Here is a 22477-nt window from a genome sequence, read left to right on the forward strand (position 1 = left end):
ATGTAGACATAGAGCTGGAAAGGGCATTTTTCTGTCATTTAATCATGTCTAACTCTCTGTGATCCCATTTGGGATTTTGTTGGCAAAGGTACTGGAGTGGTTTGCCGTTTCCTTCTTCAGATCATTTTACAGATGGAGAAACTGAGGCAAAAAAGAAAAATCTAAACCAGAGGTTGTCTAAGTTCCTTGGCCACTAGGGGGAGTAGTGGGTAGAGTACTAGGCCTGGAGTCAAGAAAACTCATCTTCCTGAGTTCAAATCTGGTCTCAGACACTACTACCTGTACAACCCTGGGCAAGTCAATCACTTAGCCCTGTTCACCTCAATTTCCTCATCTGTAAAATGAGCTGGAGAAGGAAATGGCAAACCCACTCTAATGTTTTTGCCAAGAAAACTCCAAAGGATATCACCAAGAGTCAGACATGACTGAAAAATGACTAAACAAAAACACATTGGCATGGGACTTTCACTTTGACTTCTCAACTGCCTCTCCTCTCGTGTAAGAAGTAGGATGCCTGATGGAGAGCTGGTTCCTGTGATCCTATGAAGGACCATAACTACACCTTTTAAAAAAAAAAACTTTTATGCAATTGTCAGTTATGTGTAAGATGTTCACACTCAGATATGCCTGTATTGAGGACATGTGGGTGCTTACTCTTGCATTCAGAGTTGTGCTTTAGCATGTGTACACACACACATTTTCTACTCTGACCCTAAGCAACCTTTGGGTTCATGACTTCACATAGCTTAAGCTTAAGCCTTAGATTTCTAGACTCATTCCCTGAATGCTTCATTTGCCTGGGCTTTGCTGTGCAAGGCAATCCTGGAGGTGGTATCTTGGTCCACACATTCATTAAAGACAGAGGGGACCTTTGGTCAGAAAGAAAAGGAATTTTTTTCGAAAATGAGAGCAGGTGGTGGTAGTAGAGGCCTGGAGCCTGTCACTGGGGTCATTACCAGAGATAGAGTTCAATGACCCTATTGTGTTCTTTTAGGTCAAAGGTTAGCTTGCAGCCTGTGGACACTAAGCATTAGGACCCTTGCCAGCTGCTTCTGCCCAAATGAAAAGACTTATCTTGACAGGGTCATTCCTGGGGCTCTTCAGGGGTAGACCAGCAGAGACTCTAGAAAGTAGAACAGCCCCATTCTGGAATGGAGAGAAGTATCATTGGATTACAGATTTAGAATTGGTAATGACCTTTTAGGTCATTAAGTCCAATATCCTGATTTCACTGATGAGTGAACTGAGGCAAACAGGAGTTAAGTGACTTGGCCAGTTTACACATCTAGTGAGTATCTAAATCAGAATTCGAACTCAATTCTTCCTGACTGCAGGTCCAATACTCTACTACACCACACTGGCTTTCTTAAAAGACATAACTACATATTTTGCTAATTATATGAATTGGTGGTTTCACTGGTCTAGTATTACAAGCACTAGTATTGACCAAAATCCCACCCATACCTTCCCAATCTGTATATTTTTTTTGTCCCAGTCTTCACATAAATCTTCCACAGAGGATCCTGGAGGTCTTCCTTTGTTCTTTTAACACCTCGAGGGTGTGAGACTGTGTGCAATTTTCATTATACAACCAGCCTACCCCTTCCTGTCATATATCTACTGTGGAAATTAATTTGGCAAGGTGTTGCAGACTACCTGTTTCCATTACCCTTCGGAGAGATGGTGAGGTCTTGTTGTTGCAGGAGTCACAGTCATATGGCAGCACTGGGAGACTACAGGCATACCTCATTTTATTGTACTTTGCTTTATTGTATTTTTTTTTTTACAAATTGAAGTTTTATGGCAACCCAGTGTTACGCAAGTCTATCAGCACCATTTTTTTCCAACAAAGTATGTTCATGTTTTGTCTTTGTGTCACATTTTGGTAATTCTCACAATATTTCAAACTTTTTCATTATTATTATATCTGTTGTGGTCATCAGTGATCAGTGATTTTTGATGTTACTATTGTAATTGTTTTGGGTTCCCACAAACCATGCCCACATAAGACAGCAAACAATCGATAAATGCGTGTGTATTCTGACTGCTCTACCAGCTGATTGGCCTTCCCTGTTTTTCTCCCTCTCCTGGGGTTTCCCTATTTCCTGAGACACAACAATATTGAAATTAGGTCAAGTCATAAACCTAGAATGGCCTCTAAATGTTCAAATGAAAGGAAAAGTCAATGGATAAAGCAAACTTCATCGTCGTCTTGTTTTAAGAAATTGATAAAGCCACCCCAACTTTCAGCACCCACCACCCTGATCAACAGCCATTAACATCAAAGCAAGACCCTTCACCAGCAAAAAGATTGTTATGACTTTCTAATGGCTCAGAGAATGGTTAGCATTTTTTAGTAGTATTTTTAAATTAAGGTTTGTACATTTTACAAGACATAATACTATTGTATACTTAACAGAGTACAGTTTATTGTAAACATAACTTTTATGTGTACTGGGAAACCAAAAAAGTCATGTGACTCAATTTTTGTAATATTTCCTTTATTATGGTTGTCTATCTGCAATATCTCCCAGATATACCTGTATTACTACTAAAGAGAGAGGCTCTGGGGACAATGAACAGGTTGAGGTCATTGGACACTGCACATTACCAAATACAACATAACCCAATTTTGTTCAGTTCCTGGTTCAGTTATTCAGCCATCTCTTGCGTCAATCTACGAGATCTAGAAATCTTTCTGCCTCTGTTTCTATCATCTTTAGGTGATATAGCAAATAGAATGTTGGACTTAGAGTGAGGAAGAACTGAATTCAAATGTGGATTCAGACACTTATTGGTTGTATGACTCTTGAGAGTCACAACTTCTCTCAGCCTCTATTTCCCCATCTGCAAAATAAGGATAATAATAGCACCCACTGACGGGGTTGTTGTGATTTTCAAAGGAAGTAATAAAAATATAAAGCACTTGGTAAAACGTAAAGTGCCATATAAATGCTAGCTATTGTTACTGTTTTCCCAAATATTCAAATCAATCTGAGATGTCATTGGTTTGGATTTTCCTTCTGATAATGTGGATTGTAATCATCCTTGCCTATCCATCTTGGATGACTCTTTGCACATATCCTCCTGTGATGTTTAACCTCTGCCACTAGGCTAATCAGCAGTCAATCACTCTCACTTGATTCAATCAGTCGAGATTAATCTCCAGGTGATCTTTGAGTATCTGCTAAATCCCATTATTTCATCACACTCCCCTAAGTTTGTTACAGAATGGCTGCCCAACATTCTGGGAGACATTGCTTACTTTCTCCTGACATTGTGAGGATACTAGTAGAATACTTGAGCTATCCCCTTGGATATGGTCCCTCATTCTTGCTTTATTGCATTTTGTTGCATGATATCCATCTTATTTTTTGTTCATACTTTTTCCTGATGAGATTCTTTTCTCTAGATCATCTATGAACTTCCATATTTGTTGTATGTTGCAGCCTGTGTATAACACCCCTATGCCTCTTCAGTGTCTTCTGAGTGATCCCCGTTTTATATTCTTTAGAGACCATAGTGTTCCATGACTTGTTTCCATGTGATAGCACTGGTAGAATATTGGTGTAAAAAAGATTGGTCAGAGGCATCTAGGTGGTGCAGTGGATAAATCAATGTCCCTGGCTTCAGGAGTACCTGAATTCAAATCTAGCTTCAGACATTTGACACTTATTAGCTGTGTGACCCTGGGCAAGTCATTTAACCCTCATTGTCCTGCAAAAACAAACAAAAAAAGATCTAACTGCCAAGAAGAAGACTGAGTTGGCATCACATCTATAGAACCAACTTGTCAAGTTCAAAGAAGAATATCCACAATAATCTGAAAAAGGTTATTAAAATACTCCTCCCTTAAAAAATAAGATTGGTTTTATGCCTTTGTTTCTGGAAGAAGTTGGGGATCATTCAAGAAAATTTGTGTTTTCCTCAAGGCAATCCTTTTTTTTCCACTCTTCTCTTTGTGATTAATTTTGGTACCAACTTATTGTCCATTTCTATTGTCTGTCCTAAATGATATATCTACCTATCTATATACTGTATACATACATATATGTATGTATACATACATGCATATGTACACATAAATTCTGATGGACAAGCTCTATAGTTTGTACCTCCTACTATATGTCATGTTCTATACACTAGACATTCTTCATTCTCTTGATTTTTCCCTTTGTGGATGGTTAAGCCAAAATCATTAGAGTGGGTGCAAATATCTTCTTAGAGGCATTGCTATGTACTGGGACTTGATGCCACTGTACAATGTTATGTCCAAAAAGTATCTGTAGGACCTCACCATCAATAGGGAATTCCTTTTCAGTATGAATTCCAAGCTAGATCTCCTCTAGAATAATGAATTCTTCTGAATAGAATACATGTTCTAGTTTTATGCCTTGGTTGCTGATGTTAATAATCAGAGGGTCCTTGAACAAGATTTCTATTGTTATATCATTTGAAGAATCTTGGCATATCAATGGGAAATGCCTCATTGGAAGAAAGTCTTCAAGGTGGCACTTTGCTCTACTGAACCAAATGCTTTCTTTGATAGTGAAACAATAAGTACAATGGGTTCTTATACCCTCTTCATCATCCTGTAGATTTTGGGATGTTAAAGATGTGGTCTAATGTAGAACATCCCTTTTGAAAGCCTGCCTGTTTCCTTCTAATACTCTAATCCCATCCAACCAATCAATCTTGGACATCTTGCCATCTGTCTTACTGATTTGTCCCTCTCACCCACCTAGAGAATCTTTTAGATTAGAAAATACACCAAGCTGTACTGATTGGAGTGAGTGCAAACACACTGATTCCACTCTATCTAGCCAGCCCCAGACCATTCTTCACATACCCTCCAACCTGGATTTCTTGTGAACTCCTTTTTACCTCTTGCTCTAGGAATGACAATCAAATCAATACCACCACTTATTCCGGAAAGTTTATGATAATTGACTCCACTCATGATTCCTATGATTCCCCAGACCAAAACTCCCTCTCCTATATTGATTTCCTTCTCCCATCAGAATAAAAACTTCTTGAAGTCAGGTACTACCTCCCTTTTCCATTTGTATTCTCAATGTTTAGCATATAGTAAATGTGTTGTGTAATAAATATATTTTTTAATTGATCATTCATTCATTCATCAAGGATGTCCAATATGTATGTGTACATGACTCTAAAGAATTTTTAAAAATATAAATGGAAAAATAGGCATTGGTTGTCACCTCTCCCAAAGAAGTGAAGCCTGAAATATTTTTCAGGTTTTTGGTATCTTCCCTTTCTTCCTTTGAAATTTTTGTGAGTTGATCCATCCTTGCCCTCATCATTTTGTCAATAAAATTATAAATTAGCTCAACAGGCTTTCTAACCAGCTGAATATCATAGGCTTATCACTATGTGTTTTCATCTACTTTGCTTTACCAAATGGTTAATCAGACCACTCTCTTTCACATTGTTGCAGATTTCACTGAAGAGATTTTGTAATGTTTTGATCCGACAATGTCATTTGTGAGTAGGAATTTAGGGAGAATGTCTCCATTGTTGGATAATCCTTTGGTTCAGAATCCATGCAGGATGTTGGCACTAATCTTAGAGGATATCTCATGACTCAAGGAAAACCTCTGTTAGATGTTATTTTATAATACCTATTCTATGATCCTACTTTCCCTTTCTCCCTTCTAATTTGTGTGTATATGTAAGTGTATATATGTGTGTGTGTATATGTGTATGTATATTATGTATATGTATATGTGTATATGTATATATGTATATTCTTGCCTGACCCCTTACTCTAAATACTGGTGGATCTGGAAACTCCTACTATATGACATGATGTACTCTTTGTCTCAAGTCCCTCATTAGTTCCAGGAACTTCTTGGTGGGAATGGTGGGAAATCTTGTGCCCCCTTAGCTTCCTCAGCCTTTAACTAGTTGCTTAGAAGCACTGTTGACCAAGCTGATTTTTTATTTGGTTGTTGGCCACTGGATGTGAATGAAACTCACCCATAAGACAAAGGGATCAGATCTGATAGACTCCAAGGTTCCTTCCATCTCTAACTCTTTGACCCCAAGATCCATTGGAAACTAATGCATTTATCATCAATAGCTCTGCACAAGACCAAGTGGGACTTAGGGGACAGAATGTGAACAGCTTTGTCTCTGTGTTCTGTCTCATAGATTTGAACCCTTGACTGTTGGCATAATTATCTTCTTTTTACTTGTGTTCACAAGAAATAGGGTTTCCTTTGTGATCTTTCAGCATACGGTGTGAATAGGTAGGGACAGATTTTGGACTTATGGTTTTATTGGTATTTGGAACTCTCAGCTAAGGAAACTCTACCTACTAGTTCAGGTTGGTACCTTCCATGCATCTTGAAGTTTTAGAGAGTTGTCCAGGAAACTGAGAGGTTAAGTGATTTATGTAGATAGTCATTCAACAAGCATACTTTCTTTGTTCCAGGTACTAAGTGCAGGGGATAAAGAAAAGGCAAAAAACACAGTCCCAGGCCTCAGAGACCATATTCTAATCTGGAAGAGAAAGATGAAAATTACTATGTATATACTAGATATATATCTACACATATGTATGTATGTATGTATACATACATACGGATGTAAAGTGGAAGGCAATCTTAGAGGTAAAGCACTAGCAGTAGGGATGAGAGGATGGGCCAGGAAGCTGAGAAAAGCCTCTTACAGAAGATATGATTTGAGTTTGATCTTGAAGGAGGCCACATAAAAATGGTATATGTCTGAGGCGAGACTTGAATCTAGGTTTTTTGGCTTTGAGGCAATTTCACTGTTCATGTTTCTAAGTAAAAGGATTCAGAAAATGTTCATGGGAACAGCATATCATTGTACATGACCTGTCTGTGCCTTTGTACTTTACTGATTGAATGCTTTCATTTACAGTTTCCCCTGCCTAGAATATTCTCTTTTACACCTTGAGATGCCCCAATACTCATGTGGGTCTGGGATCTTATCCATGTGAGTGTTGTGATGAGTAATATAGACCAAAAGTCATCTATACCTATCCATTTTGTGTGACTCTTGTCAATGTTCTTTCTATAAATTTACCCCAGGGAGTCCACCTAACATCCTGGGATTTTTCCTAAATTTATTTTAACATTTTGAATCAAATGGAACACACTGGCCATTCATCTGTTATTCCTTTTTCTCACCATGTCACTAGCTTATCTTATATTTTTATTATAAATTTCTTTAATGGTATCCTTTCATCTGATTCTGTATCCCAATTCCTTGTTTGTAATGGGTTGCATCCTGCTTATGCCCACTATGCATCTCTACAATGATGGCTGAGTGATGGTCATCTTTAATTATTCTCATACTGTAGTATTCCATGACCAACAGCCATATACCACCATTAGCAGATAAACCTTTTTCTTGTTTGTCCTTCTTTCTCAAAGAGGACCATGACATCAGGACCATGACTTCCACTGAATTGGATTGAAGTGAGGGAGGGCTATGCAGGGTGATCAAACTCACTCTCTCCTCCAGAGCCATCTGGATTCAGTGGCAAGATGTACACCAGGATGACTGAAGATGGCTCTGGATGTTTGAGGCAATAGGGGTTAAGTGACTTCCCAGGGTCACATAGTAAATAACTGAGGTGAAATTTTAACTCAGATCCTCCCAACTTCAGGGCCACTGCTCCATCTACCACACTACCTAGCTGTCCAATATCAGAAGAACATTGCTACTAAAAGAGGGACCTTTGTTTCAGGGAGAATTTTGGAGTCATTACCAGAACTTTCCAGTTTTCTAAAGACCTCAAAATTCTAATCTATCCTTTAAGACCCACTTCTCAGTGATGTCTTCCTTGATCATCCCAGTCAAAAGTGATCTCTCCCACTGAACACTGGCCTTACTTATTAGATCTACGTTCATATATAGTATATAACTTTTTTAGGGGGAGGGGACTGGATGTGTGATTTTTTTTTTGGTGCAGGCCAATTTTTTTGTTGTTGATGAAAGGGGTTCAAGAAATGAAAACATTGGGAACCACTAGTGTAGGGGACTCTCTTCAAAGAAGCTCCCTTTATCAATGCAAAAAAGCAACTCTTGCAACTTTTTGCCTTAGAGATTTGCTGAACCCTTGAGTTGGGAAATGACTTGTTATGAACCACACAGTTCAAGATGGGTCTTGAACCCAGATTCTCCTCACTTTGAGGCCAGTTCTCTATTTCTTACCCCATGATATGTCATATCTACTTATCATACCAGCCTGTATCTTTAGTTTTCCTATGTGCGTACCATCCTGCCAACTATAATATAAAGCCTTTGGAAGGCAGAGACCTAAGTCGAAGTCATCACACCAGATTTAGTTCAATGCAACTAAACCTAATTAAGAGCCCACAATAAAGACACTGTACAAGGTGATGGGGATACAAAGTCAATCTCATAGCCAATAACTGGCACCTTATTTTAAAACTCTCAAATGTACTTATCACAGATGCAAATTGGGGAAATAATGGCTAAGTAGAAGTTATCTAAGAAAGATCTGAAAGCTTATTTAGTCATTTTCAGTCATGTCTGACTCTTTATGCCCCCATTTGGGTTTTTTTTTTTGTTAGAGATACTGAAGCGGTTTGCCATTTCCTTCTCCAGCTCATTCTAAAGATGAGGAAACTGAGGCCAACAGGGTTAAGTGACTTATCCAGGGTCACACACCTAATATCTGAGGCCAAATATGAATTTAGGAAGATGAGTTCTTCCTGAATCCAGATCTGGAGCTCTGTGCACTATGGTACCACCTAGCAGCTTCTTCTGAAAGCTTAATGTGAGTCAAAAGTGCAATATGGTTTCCAAGAAGAATAATGTGATTTTAGGCTGCATGAAGAAAAGTTTATAGTGTTCAGAATGAGTTAAGTGATGTCCTGCTAATATTCTGCCCTAGTCAGATCCTACCCAAAATATCGTGCCCGATTCTGGGTACCATGTCTTGGGAAGCCCATCAGTGAGTTAGAAGAATCAAGAGAAGATGACAAATGGTCTCAAGCTCATAAAAGGACTGGTTGGAGAATCTGGGATGTTTGGTCTGGAGAAGAAAAGATTGGGGGATGGAGGACAATCCCTCTATTCATCTGCTGTAAGTAGAGAGCAGATAGAGTGGGGAAAGAGGAGAGGGAAGATAAGGGGAAGGGAGTAGATTGTGTGATGGGGAGGAGAGTGTCAGAGGAGAGGAGAGAGAGAAGGGTATGTGAGAGGGAAGGAAAAGGAAGTGGGGGGGGCAGAAAAATTCCCCATAAAGCCTCAGTACTGGCTTTACGATCTCTTTCTCAAACTCCTCAGATATCTCCTCTTTCTGTTTGGGTAGTTTGTAGTACATTCCTATGACAATATGACTTTTGCTCCTGCCTCTGTTGGCATCCACCCAGATGCTCTTTTCCTCTTTCTGCTTCCTGATTTCCTCATAAGAGTATATCTCATTATATAATGTAATTTCCTTCTACTTTTTATCTTTCCTATTCCTTTACAATAAGGTGTGCTCTTCCAGGGCCAAATTCTAGTCATGGCATCCATCCCAACAAGTTTTAGTGTGAACCATGGAGTAAAAATTTGCCTTATTGCATTAGGATCTCTGACCCCTTCTAGCTTTGAGATTGTGTGATAATGTGTACATTATAGCTATCTATGATGGTGTCTTATCTTTCTTTGCCTAGTAGAACTTAAGAAACAGTTCCATGACCAGAACTACAAGACACTTTTCACAGAAATAGTCATATCTAAACAACTGGAAAAATATTAATTGCTCATGGGTAGGCAGAGCCAATATAATAAAAATGACAATCTTACCTAAGTTAATTTATTTATTTAATGCTATCCCAATCAAACTATCAAAAATATTTTATAGAGATAGAAAAAATAATGACAAAATTAATTCGGAAAAACAAAAGTTCAAGGATCTTATGGGAATTATAACCCAAAACTATAAATAAAAATGTTTATTAAAAAAGAAATAGTTTCTCCCCTCAGGAAGAGTTTTAGATTGTATTGTATTCATTAAATTGTAGGTATCTTGAAGACAGAGTCTGTTTTTCCCTTCTTTTTGTATCTCCAGAACTTATCACAGTGCCTGCTGGGGCAGCTTAGGTTGATACAGTTGGCCCTGGAGTCAGGAGGACCTGAGTTCAAATCTCACTTCAGACATTTACTAAGCTATGTGACTCTAGGCAAGTCACTTAACCCCAATTGCCTCAAACATCCAGAGCCATCTTCAATGGTCCTGATGTATATCTTGCCACTGGACCCAGATGGCTCTGAAGGAAAGAGTGAGGTTGATCTCTTTGCATAGCCCTCACTCACTTAAGTTCAATTCAGTGCAAGTCATGACATCTGTCATGGTCCTATTCGAGAATGAAGGACAAATAACAACAGTGCTTGGCACATAGCTGGTGCTTAATAAGTGTTGATTGATTGATGAGTATGTTACAAAGATAGGGTCTCCCCTTGCACCCAGTGGACCCATAACATGTATGTTGCTGTCATTATTATATTTATCCTTCATTTTTACAATTCCTAGCACCTAAAACTGCCCTGCTGTTTGACTAACTGAGCTACATAAAATGAGACTAGAGACAGCAGGCTGTGGGGGACAAAGAACCTATTGTAATGGAGCTTTCTCAGGCCTCATACATTGCCAGAGGTTTTCTTTCCCTGGGATTTGGTGAAGAGCACCCTTCCTCTCTGGTTCTGATTTTCCCTGATTGCTATAATCCTTCTGCCCTGTATACACAAAAGCCATTGAGGAGGTCAAGTTCCCTAGTGAGATTTGATTACACATTTGTGGTGTTGTCTTGTAAATGCAATTAGGAAGTGTTCACTTAGGACATCAGCTGCTTCCCTGGCAGACAGGACCGAACTTTCAATTTACCCCTAGGATTTTCTTTTCCAACTGTGCTCTCTCCTTAGGAATTGTCTTTTGGTATTCTGTAGTTACGGGAAAGACCTTTGAGGATTTCAGCACTTGACTCCTCTCCTCTCTTGGCTGATCCCTGGTCTTTGCTAAGCTGATCTAACAGCTGCGCTTCCCTCTCTCACTCCAAGTATCTTGCTTGATTCCCTTTAGGGTGAGGTCCTGGCCTGAGGCTCTTATTTAGAGAAGGCTAGATTCTTTGGGGGAGATGAAAAGTCTTTGGCTACACTTTGGGGAGCTCACCAGAAAACTGCCCCAGCCATTTTCTTAATTGAAAATTTTAAGTGGAGGGGAAATTCAGGGAAAAATTCCAGGAATTCTATCCATTAAGATAATCTACAGTCATCACAATGAAAGAGATTTATTAATTAACCTGGCTTCTAAGCCTAGCTCTGTTAGTGACTAGAGTGACCTAGAGTGGGATATACAGAGACTCATAGAATTCTGGGGGTCAGAGGGGATTTTGAGGTCATCTTGTCTCTTCCTCTGTTTCTGGACAGGACCACAGTCAAACAGTTCCTGGCAGAAGAGTCGTCTCTGTTTGAAAAGTTCCCTAGAGATAACATTTCCACAGTCTATCATAGTTTATCTCATAATCATATTTAACTCTGTCTAAAAAGTTATTTTTGGTCTCCTCTAAAGCTAAACCATACACTAAGGTCCTTATGTCTCAAAGTCAACCATTTCTTTACATTTTTTTTTTCCCTCAGTAGAGGTGAGACCTTAGATAGTTGGGAAAAGACCTGGGTTTAGATCCAGCCTCAGACACCTCTTAGTTGTATAAGCCTGTGCAACTCATTAAAATTTTCTTGAACTCAGTTTTCTCATTGGTAAAACATAGGTTTTGGATCTAGAGAACCAGGGATTTAGAACTTGGGAGGGTCTAGAGGTCAGTGAGTCCCAGCCGCCACATTATAGAAATGAATTGCAGCTTTTCCCAGGGTCCCACAGCTGGTGGGTGGCTGAGACTTGAGCTCAGGTCTTCCTCACTCCAAGTCCAGTGTTCTCTTCATTGCTCCATGAAGGTTCCTCTTATCTTATACCTTTGTACAAGATATGTATAGAATAAAGTTGACCAACTCATCTCCATCCTTGAATTTTTTGCTACTGGTGATGCCGCTTACTCAGGCTCAAACCTTGGGGGTCATCCCTGGTTCTTTTTTTTCCACTACTTCTTGTACAGTTGCATAACTGACAAATGCCTCTGAAGACCCTTAGATCCATCCCTTTACTTCAATGCCGACTGCCCCACTGTGGTCTATGTTCTCATTACCCCTTACCTGGACAGTACCACAGGAATTTCCTAACTGGTTTCTAGTTTTTATCCCCTTGAATGCATCATATATTCTGCTGTGTAAAAGTAATCTTAGAGTATAGCTCAAAGGAGATCATTTTACCACTCAAAATCCTTCAATGGCTTCCCTTTGCCTTCAGAATAAAATCCAAACTACTTGGATTGGTCTTTAAGGCCTACCATGATCTGATCAGGCTTCATTTTCTAGTACTCCTTTATACACATCCTACTTTTTAGTCTATGAAGGGCAAGTTAATGTAAGTAGGTGGTGGTGGTGGTGGTGGGGTAGCTAAGCATGGTGGGCCTGGAGTCAGGAAGATCTGAGTTCAAATATGATCTTGGATACTTCCTAGCTGTGTGACCCCGTTTAACCTTTGTTTAGCTTCTTTAGCTCTAAAATGCAGACAATAAATAGCGCCCGACTTGAAGGGTTATCGTGTGGAACAAACGATACTATTTGTCAAGTGCTTTGCACAGTACCTGGCATATAGTAGGTGCTTTAAAAATGCTTGTTTTCTTCTTTCCTTCCTGAACTTGCTCTGTAGTTTTATGCTACTGTTGCTCTTGTGTAAGCTATTTTTTAAAAACCTGAAATACCGGGGGCAGCTAGGCGGCACAGTGGATAAAGCACTGGCTTTGGATTCAGGATTTCAAATCTAGTCTCAGACACTTGACACTTAACTAGCTGTATGACCATGGGCAAGTCACTTAATCCTCATTGTCCTACAAAAAAACAAAAACAAAAACAACCCTGAAGTACCTTTTCCTTCTTCTCTTCCTAATGAAACCCTACGCACACTTCAGGGCCCAGATATGAAAGGGTTTTAGGCAGGGGAACAAAGTGGTGAGATCTTTGCATGAGTAAGACAAATCTGGCAAGGATGGATTGGGGGTAGGAAGAAACTGAATGTAGGACCCATTAGGAGACAGTGGTCCTGGTGGGTCATAATGAGGGTCTGAATAGTTAGAGTGTTGGCAACAGGATTAGAGTAGGGGATGGATCTGAGAAAGATTATACAGGTAGAATTGCCTGGATTCAGTAACTACTTGATTATGGGAGATGAGGTTAGAAGGAAGAGACCAAGATAACACCGAGGCAACAAGCACGGGTAACTTAGTAAATGGCCAATAGGCCACATTTCCATGCTGCTGATGGCAAAAGGAAAGTCAGGGTGATGAGTAGTGATATCAGGATAGCTTCCTGAACTCTCTGTGTTTTCTTTAGAGCTAGGAGGGAGCTTGGGGACTAAGTAAGACTGGGCCCCTGAATTGATATTGATGCAGGCTTGTTTTGGTGGAGGACATTGGGGTGGATTGACTAATGGTCACCAGTCTCTATGGCATAGGCATTGTTGACTCAAGCAGGCGTTATGATTGTATGTCAGGAGATAAAAGGCTTGGGTCCTGCTTTCAAGGAAGAATTTTAAGGTAGACAGAAAATCCTGATGCTCTGAGGTTAGCACTACTCTCCACTGGTACATTATTGTTCTTGCCCTATCCCTAGCCCTTAACAAATGGGTCCTGTTTATTTGGAATCAGCCCTAGTCTACCTGTTCTACTGTTGGATCTATTTTCAAGGTATAACTTGTTCATCTCATAGGACCAAAGAGTAATCATGACCCCTTTCTATCTTCTCTAGGCTTATCCTACTTATTCAACCAATTCCTCTTATATCCTTATACTCTCTTACATCTGGTCTTGTTCTTTAATATTGTGTTGTGGGTAGAGATGGCTGGATTTTTTTCTCTGCCTAGTATTTAGGTCACTGATAAAGGAAAAGGTTTAGTTCCTTCCTTCCTCTTCCTTGCTCTGTTGTGGTCCTCTGGTTCCCCTTTATAAGAGTATTCCTTGGAAGTGAGGGCTTCTGACCCAAGGCTAGCTAAAAGAATGAGCCACTTTCTTTTAACTGGTGAATCTGGCTGCAGAATTGTTTGGCCTTATTCTATGGCATCCTGGACTCTCAAATGCAAGGGAATAAACCACAAATCTCCCCTGGCCAAATTCTGACATTTTGTATGGGATCAGTTAACCAAGCAATTGGCACGTTCTTAAAATCAACTCACTTCTGACAACCAAGTTAACAAACATATTAAACCAAACAAGGATTGATTTTTTTGTCCATGTATCTGAGCCTGGTCCCTTCCCAAGCTTAATAAATCTGAAATTAAAGCTGGGTCAATAGATGTCATTCTGGGAAACAGTTTTTCCCAGCAGAGCCACCCAACAAAACTGTAGACTCCCAGAGACTGAAGGAGCCTCAAAAAAATTCTAGTCCAAGTGATAGCCAAAGGATGGATCCCATATAAAACATTCCCAACAAATAGTGATTCAGTTGTGACCTCTTCGACCCAATTGAATCAAACAAATATTTATTAAGTTCCTATTCAATACAAGGCACGGAAGCAACATGAGGTAGTGGGTAGAGGGTTGGGTTTTGGAGGCAAGAAGACCTGTGTTCAAGTCCCAATCTTGATACATATGGCTGTGTGACCATTGTTAAGTTATTTAACCTTTCAATAGCTCCAGTAACGCTCTAAAACAAGGGTTCTTAATCTGGGATGGATTAATTTGTTTTAAAAATATCTGGATAGGGCAGCTAGGTGGCACAGTGGATAAAACACCGGTCCTGGATTCACGAGGACCTGAGTTCAAATCCAGCCTCAGACACTTGACAATTACTAGCAGTGTGACCCTGAGCCTACTTAACCCTCATTGCCTGAATTAAAAAAAAAACTGGATAATTGTTTTTATAAAATTGGTTTCCTTTGTAATTGTATTATATTTAATTGTAATTTATTATTGTAATTGTATTTATTTTTTATAATTGAACTATATTTTGTGCATTTTAAAACATGATTTTAGAAGGTGTTCATCAGATTGCCAAAGGGGTACCTGATGCAGAAGAGGTCAAGAGCCCCTGTTCTAATATTCTTTTCAAAATTTTTAAAATTTAATTAAAAAATTTTTTTTGCAGGATAATGAGGGTTAAGTTACTTGCCCAGGGTCACACAGTTAGTGTCAAGTGTCTGAGACCAGATTTGAACTCAGGTCCTCCTGAATCCAGGGCCGGTGCTCTATCTACTGTGCCACCTAGCTGCCCCCTCTGTTCTAATATTGTAAGTGAGAAATGAGTGGCTGATCTGTATTGGTAGAATTTCCACAGGGAATTTCCCTGCACTGATGAGTTCCAAAGCAGAATCACTGATCTTGTTCCTTTCTCCCCTAGCCCCAACCCCAAACAAATCATGTCTAAGGAGTGTTGTGCTCCTCTGGGAGGACAGACTAAAACAATATTGTCCTGGTTTTAAAAAAAACTTTTTTTGGGGGTGCAACACGTCCACAGATAGTAAATATGAAGTCATTTGAGGAAGCAGCATTAATACCTAGCGTATATTGTTTGTATGGGGGGCACTGAAAATGGGGTTGGGAATCAGAGAAGGCTTCGTGGAAGAGATAGCACCTGATGTGAGCCTTGAATTATGGTACAAAGTTTAGGAGTGAGTGAAATCTAGGGATGGGTGTTGACTCCTGTGAATGAATCAAGGTAGAGATCAAGTTAGGGGTGGTTACTTGAGCAGAGTAGGTGAGTGACATGGTCAGATATAGTCAGACCTACCAGGAAAATCACTTTGGTACTTGGGCTTCCAGGTCTGATTGAAGTGGGGAGAGACTTGAGGAGAGGAAGTAAAGGCACTAAATACAGATATACTAAAAAATTTTTTTTCAATCAAAAAGCATTCATTTTCTCCTTTTCTTCCTCCTCTATTGGAGTGGGGTGGGGGAGGAAGCAACAAAATCATTTTCACAAATTGCATAGATAAATAAAACAAATTCACACATTATTCATGTTCAAAAAATTCATTTCTTATTTTTCACCTTGAGTCCATTCTGTCTCTATCAAGATGGTGGGGAGCACGACTCATCATTGATCTTCTGGAACTGTGTTTGATCATTGCATTGATCAGAGTTATTATGGCTTTCAAAAATATTTGTCTTTACAATGCTATTGTTATGGTATACATGTATTTCCTTCTTCTCTGCTTGCTTCACTCAGAATCACTTCATAAAGTCTTCTCTAGTTTCTCTTAACTCAACTCTTTTGTAATTTCTTACAATGCAATAATATCCCATTGCATTCATGGACAATTTGTTCAGCCATTTTCTAGCTCCCCTTTAGTTTCTTCTCTCTCTCTCTCTCTCTCTCTCTCTCTCTCTCTCTCTCTCTCTCTCTCTCTCTCTCCCCTTCTCTCTCTCTCCACACACATACATACACACATATATACATATACATGCACACACACATATATATTATATATGTATATATACATACATGTATACATGTGTATATGTATATATAAACAGATGAGTCATTTTCCTTTTTCTTGATCTCTTTGATGTATAGACCTAGCAGTAATATCACTGGGTCAATGTGAAATGCACAGTTTAGTGACTTTTGGGGTATAGTTCCAAATAACTTTCCAGAATGGCAGAACCACTCCATAACTTCAACAGTTCTGTGCATTTATATATTTCCCACAAACATTTGTCATTTGCCTTTTATTTCATGTTTGTCGATCTGAGGGGTGTGAGGTAGAATCTCAGAGTTGCTTTAATTTGCATTTCTCTATCAGTAATTTTCAGCATTTTTTAAAATATGGCTGTTCGAAAGCCTGGCTTTCTTGGAAAACTTCCTGTTTATGTACTTTGGCCAACTAGAGAATGGCTTTTAGAGAATTATTTTCAAGGAGTTTAGCTGAAGGGGAGGAGAGATATATAGGATGATAATCTAGGAGATCGTAGGGGGATTTTTTTTTAAAAGAGGAGACATGAGTGTGTAGGCAATAGTGGAGTCAGGATGAGGACAGATTGAAGATCTGATCTCTCTCTCTTTTTTTTGGATGTGTGTGTGTGTGTGTGTGTGTCTGTTTCTTTGTCTCCTTTTCAGTCTTTCCCTATTTGTTGGCTTTTTTTCTGATGCATGGAAGACAGGATGGCTGCATTGGGTAAAGTGGTTTTTGTTGTTATTATTTTATTTATTTATTTTTTTAAGATGGGAGGGACCTGAACATGATCATAATTTAGGAAAGAAGCTGGTAGATAGTGAGACAATGGAGATAAACTGGGTGGCTCTAGAAATGTCCATGTCTGTTTTTCAATGGTAGATCTTTTTGAAGTGTGTTCCTGTTCTCAGGGGTCTCCAATATCACATGTAAAAGTGAGGGGACTCCTAGGATATTTGTTCCCAGAGTTGCCTCCCTAGTTTCTCTGTCTTCTGGGGATCCTTCATTCTTAGCAGGTTGTAATTCCTGGAAGGAATACCTAGAATTCAGAGATCCTTAGACTTCAGAGAAATGACCCACAAAGAAGAGATGAGTTCAAGATGCAGAATGACATACATTTTTTTGGACATGGTCAATGCATGATTTTGTTTTGGTTGACTATGCACACTTGTTAACAAGGGTTTTGTTTTTCTGTTTTTTCCAGTGAGGGAAAGAAGAGAAAAATAAATGCTTTTTGATCGAAAAAAAATTGAAGTTTTAAAAAAAGACTCAGACTGAACACCCTTGGGGGAGTGGTGGTTTAGATGGGGCTCAGAATGAGGGCTGCTTTAGGTTTAGGGTTATTTTTAGAGCGCAGCCCATCTTAGGGATAGAGGTGGATTTGGAAGGTTACCCAATGCTGGAGCTGAAAAGAGTTTTAGAAACTACCTGGCCGGGCAGCTAGATGGTGCAGTGGATAAAGCACTGGCCCTGGATTCAGGAGTACCTGAATTCAAATCGTGCCTCAGACACTTAACACTTACTAGCTGTGTGACCCTGGGCAAGTCACTTAACCCCAATTGCCTCACTAAAAAAAACAAAAAAGAAACCACCTGGCATAGTTCCTTTCATAGAATGAGACTTAATCATAAAAACTTGTTGATGGATTGGACCCATATAAGATGGAAGGTTTGGAAAAGCCACAGCTAAGGGTGTGATTCAGAGTGGAACAGCACTGAGAGCTCACTCTCGAAGCAGTGGGGCTTGCCCTCCATTCATTGCCCAAGGTGATTTCAGGACTCAATCTGTCCCTGTCTTTGCTTCTTTTCCTAATGATCCCATTTATTTGCAGCAGCTCCATTTCCTCCCCAGCTTTTGTGGGGATGATTTGATTTTGGCCTCGGGGTCGTTAAGAGACCAAAATTCTGCTTCCCCAATTGGAAAGGGTAGAGGCCTAATGGATAAATTGCCTCCTGTTTTCCCTTGTTTTCTGATGACTCAGGCAACATCGAGGTGGCTTCTGTTTTCTTTCTCATTTGTCTTTACCTCTTTGCTCATATCAGCGTATTTCAGGCTCCCTCTTAGGACAATCAGCCGGAGAGGGCAGTGTGGTGTAGAGAACATTGGTGTTAGAAAACCAAGGTACTGTGTCGTGGGCATTACTTGGGCACGTCACTTTCTTGCCCTTTACATATGTAGAACAAGCATGGTAATACCTAGCCTGCCTATTTAACAAGGCAATTGAACGAATGAAGATTCTTGATAGTGTGATAGGACACATATATAGGAAACATATGTGACCAGGGAACAAACATAGATTACCCCTCTGATATTTATACTTCCTGTGCTGTCATCTCACTGTTCTCTGCGGGACCTGCTTTGCTTCAGGCACTGTTTGTTATTTTTACTGATCCTTGCCAGGAATTTCATATCAGCAACTCTCTGTTGAGTATTCTGTTCTTGCTAATCTTCAGCTATCTAGTTATCCTCCACTGGGGGTGCTGTGGTTAGCCATTGCTCCTCTGTAGGGAGGGCTACAACTCTGTTAGTCAAGTTGCTCTTCCAACTACCAGAAGGCTACAGCTCTTAGAAGTTGTTTTTTCAGTCTTTTATTGTGCTTCACTAATAGGCCTCAACTAACATGCTATCTTCATGGCTACCTGATGAGCTATGGTCCATCTGCCGCAGGTGATGTGATTAGTAAGCTTCTCCACTGCTGTCCTTAGTCAAACCTTTCCTTGGATGATTTGAAGTTCTCTCCAACTCTTTTGGTCACCATCACTTTAGGCTAATGGTAAGAGTGTCTTCTGTTCATCCAGGTTGGACCACACTGGAATAAAGGCCCAGGCTAAGATTATATTTGTTATTTGAACTTTTCTGTTTGACATTTCTCATATTTTTATTAGCTAATTTTCTTTGCCTTTACTATCTCCTCTTATTCTACTCCCATCTAATATGCTCTAAAACTGGCCTTAGTTCTTGGGTTTTATATCCTCCTAGCTAGAGAATTATGCTCAGGGGTCTGCTTCCTCAAATGAAAAAGGAGCTGAATGATAATACTGGGGGAGGAAAGTTTTTATCTCTTCCCTCTCATCATATTCTTCTGTTCTATACAAATAGCAATGGCTATGTTGCTTAGAAAATGGTGGTGATCTTTGTCCCACTTTCCCCTTGGAAACATCTAAGTAACAAAGCCAGGCTTCTAAAGGAAGCATTCTTGAAGCATCCACTTCTGAAGGATCAGGGCATCAGGAAAAAAAGGAAACAGGATGTTTGGGGTATTGTTTATATTGGAGAAATGAGAAAGTGAATTTGGAATTGCTGCTGCTGCTGCTGTTCAATCATATTTGACTCTTCATGATCCCCTTTGGGTTTTTCATGGCAAATTTACTGCCATTTTGCATGTCAAATTTGCAGTAAATTTACATTTACTGTGGCTTACCATTTCTTTCTTCAGCTCATTTTACAGATGAGGAAATGGAGGTAAGCAAGGTTAAATGACTTATCCAGGGTCACACAGCTAGTAGGTATTGGAAACCAGATATGAACTCAGGAAGAAGAGTCTTCCTGATTTCAGCCCAGTGCTCTATCCACTGTACCACCTAGCTGTCCCTAATTTGGAATTAGAATATCTGAATTTTTTTTTCAGTCTTAATAGTATTATATTTTTTCCAGTTACATGTAAAGATAGTTTTCAACATTTGTTTTTATAAGATTTTGAGTTCCAAATTTTTCTCCCTCCCTCCCTTCCCTCCCCCCTCCCCCAAACAGAAAGCCATCTGATATAGGTTATATATATACAATCAGATTAAACATATTCCTGCATTAGTCATATTGTGAACAAAGAATCAGAACAAAAGGAAAAAAAAAGTAGAAATAGTATAGTTCAATTTGCATTCAGAACCCACAGTTCTTTTTTCTGGATGTGGAGAACATTTTCCATCATGAGTCCTTTGGAATTGTCTTGGATCATTGCACTGCTGAGAAGAGCTAAGTCTATGCCAGTTGATCATCACCCAATGTTGCTGTTACTGTGTACAACGGCCTCCTGGTTCTGCTCACTTCACTCAGCATCAGTCCACTTAAGTCTTTCCAGGTTTCTCTGAAATCTTCCTGCTCATCATTTCTTACAGCACAATAGTACAATACCTGAATTTTGAAGTATTAGCACTACCACTTACTAGCTGTGTGGCCCTGGGCAAGTTACTCTGAGACTCAACTCTCCCTAATAATTAGCACTGTCACAGTGGAATGGGCTGCTTTGGATGGGAGTAAAAGCAGTAAGCCCCTCCTTATAGAAGCAAGAGAAAGCTTGCTGGGGAGATGGTTGGAACGTGTGGCCTCTGAAGCCCCTTCCAACCCCCAAGATTCTGTGGCCCTATGGTTTCTCCACAGATGCAGGTGTGATATAACTTTGAGGATTTGAATAACAACCATCATATCAAGCAGTTAAGAGATTAATTGGTGACCTTTTAGAGTACGGTTTCAGTAGAGTGCTGAGGGGTTGGAAGCCAGGCAGAAAGGGGCCTGAGAATGAGTGTGTAGTAAGGAAGCAGAGGCAGGAAGTGTAGACTCCTCTTTCTAGGAGTTTAATATAGTGAAATGAAGGAGAGAAATGAGTGATACCTTGAAAGCATGAATGAGTTCAGTGAAAGTTTTTTTTTTTTAAGAGTAGCCAGGATTGTTTCAGATTTCCCTTAAAAGGAGGCTACCCAGCAGCTAGGTGGTGCAGTGGATAAAGCACTGGCCCTGGACTCAGGAGGATCTGAGTTCAAATCCGGCCTCAGACACTTAATTAACACTTACAAGCCATGTGACCCTGGGCAAGTCACTTAACCCCAATTGCCTCACTTCATAAAAAAAAAGGAGGCTACCCATCTTTGCTCACCCAAATGTAGTTCCTGAGTGTGATGAATTTTGAAATAAAGTGTGCAAGTTGAGAATTCAAATGAGAAGTATACTTTTTAATAAAATATATAAAAATATAATTTTTCCATACACAGCTGGAGTGAACTCTATGGAGACCATGGCTGGTACTCAGTGTCTGTGCAGACCTGGCTTACGGGACAGAATGAGAGTGGTTTGTTCTGCACCTCTAGAAAGGACCGAGAGCCTCAGGACAGCTCTATCCGTAAGTATTCTCTGGATTGTCAATAGTCAATAAATGTTTAGTAAATGACTACTATGAGCCAGGCACTGTGCTAAGGTCTGGGATACAACAAGAGGCGAAAGACAGTCCGTGCCCTCAGTCTAACGGGGCAGACAATAAGCAAACAAATATGTACAAACAAGCTATCTACAAGAAAACTAGGAAATAATTAAGAGAGGGAAGACACTAGTATTTAGAGGGAAGAAGGTCAGATTTTAATTGGGACTTAAAGAAAGTCAGGGAGGTAGGTTGAGAGTGTAGGAGGAAGAGCATTCTAAGACTTGGGGACAGCTAGAGAGACTGTCTGGAGATGAAAGATGTGGTGTCTTGTTCAAGGAGCAGCCTGGAGGGCAGTGTCAGTCAGCACTCATAGAAGTGTAGGTGGTAGGGAGTAAGGTGTGACTGGAGGTAGGAGTAAGATTAGAAGTAGGAGGGTGCTAGGTTAGGAAGGACTTTGAATGCCAAATAGGGAATTTTGTATGTGATCTTGGAGGTGATGGAAAGCTACCAGGAGTGACCAGTCCTGTGTGGACACCTGTGTGATTTTACCAAAGTCATTTCACTATTCTAGGACTCTTTTCGCCTTCATTTGTAAGACAAGGGGGGTTGGAATGGAGGGTCTCTTAAGTCCCTTCCACCCCATGATGTTCTGAGCATATAAATTCTATATACATTGGTGCTTGAGCTTAGGGAAGCTCCTTCAGGAGCAGACAGCTGACCCTATTAAGTTCTTGGAAGCATAAGCATCACTTTGGGGATATATATTATTTAACATAATTTTTAAAAATTCTGAACTTAGCATCTAAATAATTAGGCACAATTTTCATATACAAAGTATAGCA

General features: G+C 39.8%; 1 protein-coding gene across 1 annotated transcript in view; it reads left to right on the forward strand.

Moving 5' to 3' along the window:
- The window catches only part of LOC122739671 (heparan-alpha-glucosaminide N-acetyltransferase-like), a 383950-nt gene that overhangs the window by 20969 nt on the left and 340504 nt on the right, over positions 1 to 22477 (forward strand). The window contains exon 4 of the mRNA XM_043981320.1: positions 21490 to 21617. Coding sequence (XP_043837255.1) covers positions 21490 to 21617 — 128 coding nt within the window. The remainder of the gene's footprint in view (positions 1 to 21489; positions 21618 to 22477) is intronic.

The sequence above is a fragment of the Dromiciops gliroides genome, chromosome 2 (assembly GCF_019393635.1).
Source record: "Dromiciops gliroides isolate mDroGli1 chromosome 2, mDroGli1.pri, whole genome shotgun sequence".
NCBI classification, from domain to species: domain Eukaryota; kingdom Metazoa; phylum Chordata; class Mammalia; order Microbiotheria; family Microbiotheriidae; genus Dromiciops; species Dromiciops gliroides.